At 53.0% G+C, this 7,046-nt stretch overlaps 1 protein-coding gene across 1 annotated transcript in view; it reads left to right on the top strand.

Annotated features, from left to right (window-relative positions):
- The first annotated feature begins 1,760 nt into the window (after positions 1-1,760).
- The window catches only part of Ncf1 (neutrophil cytosolic factor 1), an 11,447-nt gene continuing 6,161 nt past the window's right edge, over positions 1,761-7,046 (top strand). Inside the window, exons 1-7 of the mRNA XM_031391158.1 lie at positions 1,761-1,891; positions 2,945-3,025; positions 3,554-3,629; positions 3,762-3,927; positions 4,404-4,459; positions 5,315-5,437; positions 5,744-5,851. Coding sequence (XP_031247018.1) covers positions 1,820-1,891; positions 2,945-3,025; positions 3,554-3,629; positions 3,762-3,927; positions 4,404-4,459; positions 5,315-5,437; positions 5,744-5,851 — 682 coding nt within the window. The 5' untranslated portion in view covers positions 1,761-1,819. The remainder of the gene's footprint in view (positions 1,892-2,944; positions 3,026-3,553; positions 3,630-3,761; positions 3,928-4,403; positions 4,460-5,314; positions 5,438-5,743; positions 5,852-7,046) is intronic.

The following is a 7,046-nucleotide window of genomic DNA, read 5'->3' as shown; positions in this document are numbered from 1 at the left end:
AGTCATTGCAAGTCATTGCCAGCCAGGTTGTAGACAGAAGTCTTGAGACCTGTGACCCTGGTGACCTGGTAGCTTCTGAGGCACCCACTGGGGAGTAGGAGAGAGGCCAGAGATCCTGCCTTACCCCCCACTCCCACCTCTGCCACTTTAGTTTTCTTCCTTTTTAAAAGATTTATTTATTTATTTATTTATTTATTTATTTATTTATTTATTTATTTATTTCATGTATGTGAGTACATATTTCATGTATGTTGCAGTCTTCAGACACACCAGAAGAGGACATTAGATTCCATTACAGATAGTTGTGAGCCACCATGTGGTTGCTGGGAATTGAACTCAGGACCTCTGGAAGAGCAGTCAGTGCTCTTAACCACTGAGCCATCTCACCAGCCCCACCACTTTATTTTTCTAAACAGGGTTTCTCTGTGTAGCCCAGGCTGTCCTGGAACTCACCTTGTAGACCAGGCTGGCCTCTAACTCAGATAGCTGCTTGCTTCAGCCTCCCGAGTGCTGACTGCTGAGTGCCGCCACCATCAGTCCAGCTCCCAGGACCCAGGCTTACTCCTCCCAGGAAATCTGTCTAGTCAGCTCGGGGCGAGGCTCTGCAAGAGAGGCCTGCTGACCGTGGTTTTTTTGTCTCCCTTCCTCCACAGTGTTGGTTGACATTAGAGTCCTCCTCCACTGCTGGGATTAAAGACACTTGCCACCTGGCTGGCTCCCAAGTTCCCTTCCAGCCTGAGCTGTCTGAGGAGAAGTCAAACTTTTCTATGAAGGACTAGTGCATGATCGTGTCTTACCTAGGTGGGTGTCTGCCAATGTCTACATGTGTGTACAGAGTCACCTGGATTTCTGAGACGGGGTCTACTGCTGACTTAGAACTCACCTGGAGGCTAGGCTGGCTGGCCAGTGAGTCCCAGAGAGCCTCCTGCCTAGGCTTTCCTGATGCTAGGATTAAAAGCACACACCAGAAGACAGGCAGTGGTGGTACATGCCTTTAATTACAGCATTCAAGAGGCAGAGGCAGGCAGATCTCTGAGTTTGAGTGAGCCTGATCTAGAGTGAGTTCCAGAACATAGGGCTACACAGAGAAACCCTGTCTGGAAAAGCCAAAAAAATAAAAAAGCACACACCTTCCAGGTGTGAGGACTCCATAGCTCCCCAATCCTGTAGTATTTCTAAAGACAGTCTCATGTAGGCCAGGCTATCTATCCTCAAACTAATTATATAGTGGAAGCTGGCCTTGAACTCCTGATTCTCCTGCCTCCACCTCCTAAGCCCTGAGATCACAGGCTGTCTTCAGACATGCCAGAGGAGTCCATCGGATCCCACTACAGATGATTGTGAGCCATTGTGTGGTTGTTGAATTGTGTGGTTGGGAATTGAACTCAGGACCTCTGGAAGTGTCCTTAAGCACTGAGCCATCTCTCCAGCCCCATGTTTGTTGTTTTGTGTGAGGTTATTCAAAGGCCTCTTGGAGAGACTTAGTGGGCATGAGGCAGGGAGATACAGACAATGAAGATGGAAAGACGGGAAACGGGGGTCAGAGCTGGTACAAAGGCCCTGTATTGGGAGCAGCTGGGGTGGTTCAGAACTGTACAGAGACCCAAATGCCAGGGCTGGGCCATGGGTGGCAGGTAGAACAGGCTGCCCCCACTGCTCTATTGAAACTCAACAATCCCCAGAAAGTGAAAGACTAAGCAAGAGCCTCCTGGGCTCTCCCCACCCCCACTCCACAAGCAATAGAAACCACTTCTTCTTTTTAGTGTATTTAAGGCCCAACCCAGGCTATAGGGAGAAGTGGCCCTGACACGGCCCAGCCATGGGGGACACCTTCATTCGCCATATCGCCCTCCTGGGCTTCGAGAAGCGCTTCGTTCCCAGCCAGCACTATGTGAGTAGCCTAAAAGTGCCTGCAGGAGCACCACATGGTAGGGACAGTGCTGTCACCCTGGTGCCACCCAAAAACCACCTGGACCAAGGAAGGAGATGAGGGGAAGGGATCCCGGGGAAGGATATGGGAGAGGGGGAACTGGGGAAGGATACTGGGGGAGGGGGACCAGGGGAAGGATACTGGGGGAGGGGGACCAGGGGAAGGATATGAGAGAAGGGGACCAGAGGAAGATGTACCTCCACGGGGTCCTCTCAGGCAGGCACAGGGCTCTTTCTTATCCTTGGGCTTCAGGCTTCTCTCGGAATCCTCAAAGGACTCTGCCATGGTGGGCAGACACCCCTGTGCACCGTCCCAGCTGCCTCTCTCTCTGTCCTCACACCAAGCCCCCATCCATACCTGAGCACCTCCACCCTCTGTCCAGTGACTGGGACCAAGGCTCACTCCTCCCAGGAAACCTCCCTGTCTAATCGTCTCCAGGAGAGGCCCTGCACTGTGTGGCTTTATGTCTCTCTTCTTCTATCATATTGGTTCCTTTAGACCCCTAGGAGGTGACATCACCAGGAGGGATGAAGTGTCCCCTTTGCCCTGGGGAGATGAGGTGGAGGAATATCTATCTGCCCATATATCTAAACTCTGTCTATCACTAGGTCTGCAAGGCCAAAGGCAGGCCAGAGATGATACCACCCAGTACTTGTGACACTTACCTGGGACACTTAGCAGTAAGAGCTTAATCTCTTCCTCCCTCCTCCCTCCCTTCTCCCTCCCTTGTTCCTCCCTCTCTAAATATAAATATTCTGAGCCATTCCACAATAGAGTGACTTTGTAAACCAAAGCCACACCAGAAGAGGGGACAGGGTCACCCTGGGTGTTTCCTTCATGTCCTCCATCCCTCCCCTGGAGACAATCACAGGGGTATTTTTAGAGTTCTCACAATGTAGCAAAACCCCCCAAAGATTGCCTTACCACAACCCCTTAGCCTTTCATCCATGGCTAAAGGGCATCCCATGGCCCTCTCGGGTGGTGAGTGCCCCTTTCCACTCTAATGCCCCTCAGGTGTACATGTTCCTGGTTAAGTGGCAGGACCTGTCGGAGAAGGTGGTCTACAGAAAATTCACTGAGATCTACGAGTTCCATGTGAGTGCTGGGGGAGAGACGGATTCTGTCTTTGTGGACCTTAAGCTCAGCATGTATCTGAAGAGGTTAGCCTGGGGTACCTAGTAATTTCCCTGAGCTATACAATGAGACCTTGTCTTCAAATAAATAAACGAATGAGACAGGGACAGACAGACAGACAGACAGACAACATAGACACACACACACACATACACACACACACACACACACACACAGAGAGAGAGAGAGAGAGAGAGAGAGAGGGAGGGAATATTTCAATGGGACGTGTGGACCCAATAACTTCCCCTCCCGGTGAGTGTTATGAACGGCTCCAGCACCCCTTTTTTTTCTTTCTCATGTATTTAAGACTAACCTCAAACTCACTGCACAACAAAGATGCCTTTGAACTTCTGATCCTCCTGCCTCACTTCCTGAGTGTGTGCACCCCCATGCCCCGTTTATGCAATGTTCAGGGTGAAACCCAAGATTGAATGCATGCTAGGCAATCACTGTGCCACGGAACTCCAGCCCAGGTTTTCTTCTATCTAGAAAATGCTAAAGGAGATGTTCCCCATCGAGGCTGGCGAGATCCACACAGAGAACAGAGTCATCCCGCACCTCCCGGGTGAGAGCACGGCCTGAGCCCCTCAGCAGGGTCCCCTGCCCCAGGGACTCCTCCTCTGCTCTCCAAGACCCCTTTCCACACACGTTTGGACTTGTGTGAGTGTGCTCATGAGTCTCTGGTGCCCCCACCCAGCACCCAGGTGGTTTGATGGGCAGCGAGCTGCTGAGAACCGCCAGGGCACGCTCACTGAGTACTTCAATGGCCTCATGGGACTGCCCGTGAAGATCTCTCGCTGCCAACACCTGTTGGACTTCTTCAAAGTGCGGCCTGATGACCTGAAGCTGCCCACTGACAGCCAGTGCGTAGCCACCTCCCCGGGGGAGGGGATATGAGGACCCAAGTTCAGAGAGGGTGAGGGACTGCCCCACAGACAGAGCTCTAAACCTGGGCCCTGGACCCTGGCCAACACTGCATCCACACAGTCTCATGTCACCATGGGCATTCGGAAGGGGCCAGAAGGGACACCCCTGGGAGCTTATGGGAGTCCTCCTTACCCCAGGCCAAGCATCTCTATCTAGCTGGCAGAGAATGGCTGGCTTTGCTATCTTCCTAGGGCTCGCAGTACTGAGCTTCCTCTGTGTGCCTCCTCCTAAGTATGGCTGCATAGACACTCCCCTCATTTGTAAGACAATCTGTGTCCCCTTCCCCAGTGGACACCTTCTCTCTGTGGTGTCCTTCCTTTCCCTGGTTCCTTTTCTATTGGGAAGTCCTCCTGCAGGTGTAACCTGAAACCTTCCCTTCTGGTCCGCTCCCTATTGCCTGTTCTTTCTCTAGGGTGAAGAAGCCAGAGACGTACCTGATGCCCAAAGATGGCAAGAATAACGTAGCTGGTAAGACATTAGAGGTGCCCAGGGACAGGGGCACCCAGGGGCGGGGGAACACAGGTACTGTGGACATAAAGACCTCCAGTGTGGGCAGGGCAGTGGTGGCGCACGCCTTTAATCCCAGCACTTGGGAGGCAGAGGCAGGCGGATTTCTGAGTTCGAGGCCAGCCTGGTCTACAGAGTGAGTTCCAGGACAGCCAGAGCTACACAGAGAAACCCCGTCTCGGGGGGGGAAAAAAAAAAAAGGGAAAAAAAAAAAAAAAAAGACCTCCAGTGTGGGGTTGTGGGGACAGAACACTGAGGAGCAGCAGCTTTGGGGTCATGTGACCTTGGAGATTGGGGTTGTCCTCACCAGCACAGTCCAAGGCAGGAGAATCAGGAGTTCAAAGTCATCCTTGGCTACGAAGTGAATTTGAAGCTATCCTGGGCTACCTGAGATCCTGTCTCAAAAGACAAACAGGGCCAGGTATAGTGGTGCCTTCAATCCCAGGACTAGGGTGACAGAGGCAGGTAGCTCTACATGAGTTCCAGTCCAACCGAATCTACATAGTGAGCTCCAGGCCAGACCTACACAGTGAGACCCTGCCTCAGAACAATGCGTTTGAAAGCCACAGAGGCGCTCTGGGGGCATGCTACCCTCATCCGCTGAGAACACAGTTCTTAGCACCTTCCTTGTGTGAAAGGTGCTAGGTGCTCGGTACACACGAGGCCACCATCATGAGCTTGGCTGATCTCCAGTTTGCAGTGTGTGACAACTCCCATGAGCCTGGAGCTGGGTAACTTGCCCATGTTTTTTTCCGTCCGCCCACACGGGGGGCGGTCCTTCCTGCTCTGTCCTTTCACCCTGCCCTTCCTCTGCAGACATCACAGGCCCCATCATCCTTCAGACCTATCGGGCCATCGCTGACTATGAGAAGAGTTCAAAAACGGAGATGACCGTGGCAACTGGAGATGTGGTGGACGTCGTGGAGAAAAGCGAGAGTGGTCAGCACCCCCATCCTGGGTTTGGGGGACATATGTAACCCTTGAGTTTGTGCCAAGGTCCAAACCACCACTGGCCTCCATCTCAGACCTATCCCATGCCTAGATAGCATTTAGGGGCGCTGTCCCACATGCTCATGGCAAAGGGCTCTGAGCTTGCGCTCCTCGGGTGGGATTTGAGTGTGGAGTTTGGAGACATTGGTGGGTGTGAGCATTGAGTGTCTCCTTCTCTATGTCCTCACCACTGTCGTGGATGAGGAAGGCCGCTAGGCACCGAGCCTCATTTTCCTCTCTGTGCCCCCGACATAGGCTGGTGGTTCTGTCAGATGAAAACAAAACGAGGTTGGGTTCCTGCATCTTATCTGGAGCCCCTTGACAGTCCCGACGAGTTGGAGGATCCGGATCCCAACTACGCAGGTGCTTCCTGACCTCTGAGGCAATATGGGGTGTGGGATGAAGGAGAGAAAGGGGGTACAGGGACATGAAGAAGCCAGTAGCTCTTCTGTTGTTTTCAGCTTGCAGGCCTGGGTAAGTGGTAATGGCGTTGGTCAGAAGGCAGAATAGAGGGATGCCAGGACTGTGTGAGCAACGTGGAGCCTGGTACCAGGCTGGGGAGGGGGGACAGAAAGCTGAGCTGACAAAGGCTGGGAAGAAGGGCTTCCTGGAGGTGGCATTGACATGGATGGACCTCTGAGGGTAAAGATGGTATATCCAGGGCTTGGATGGTCTGCACTGAGTGTGAAAGGAGAATTTTTTGGTCGTGCTTTAAGACTGAGATATTCCACTGGGTGTGGTGGCAGCACGTGTGTCTCCTCAGCTATTCAGGAGGCTCAGACAGGAGCAACTCAAGTCCAAGGCTGCTCAGGCAGGCTGCAGACCATGTCCCAGTCTGGGCCACGTAGTGACACCCTGCTAAAAAAATATTGTGGTGTGTTCATGCATGTGTGCACACGTGAGTGCATGCGTGTGTGTGGTATGTGCACATGCATGCATGTGTGTACATGTTGTGTGTAAGTGCGTGTGTGCATGTGTGGGGGGGTGTGTATTAACCCTCATGACCAGGACAAGTTGGGGGAGCAAAGGGTTTATTTCATGTTCCACTTCTGGGAACAGGTCTATCAATGAGATAACTCAGGGCAGGAAGCTGGAGGCAGGACCTCAAGCGGAGGCCATGGAGGAGCAGTGCTCACTGGCTTGCTCGGCCTGCTTTTTAATACAATCCAGTACTGCCAGTCCAGAGATGACACTGCCTACAGTGGACTGAGTCCTCCCACATCTATTAATCAAGAAAATGCCCCCATAGACTTGCCTAGGTGTGTGGTTCAGTGGTAGAGCCCTTGCCTAGAATCCCCAGGGAGGGGCTGGGGGCGTGTCTCAGTGGTAGAGCACTTGCCTAGAATCCCCCAGTGAGGGGCTGGGGTGTGTCTCAGTGATAGAGCCCTTGCCTAGAATCCCCAGGGAGGGGCTGGGGGCGTGGCTCAGTGGTAGAGCCCTTGCCTAGAATCCCCAGGGAGGGGCTGGGGGCGTGTCTCAGTGGTAGAGCACCTGCCTAGAATCCCCCAGTGAGGGGCTGGGGGCGTGTCTCAGTGGTAGAGCCCTTGCCTAGAATCCC

This window comes from Mastomys coucha, unplaced genomic scaffold (assembly GCF_008632895.1).
Source record: "Mastomys coucha isolate ucsf_1 unplaced genomic scaffold, UCSF_Mcou_1 pScaffold22, whole genome shotgun sequence".
NCBI lineage: Eukaryota > Metazoa > Chordata > Mammalia > Rodentia > Muridae > Mastomys > Mastomys coucha.
Note: the sequence above shows the minus strand (reverse complement) of the source record. Positions and strands in the feature narration are given on the sequence as shown.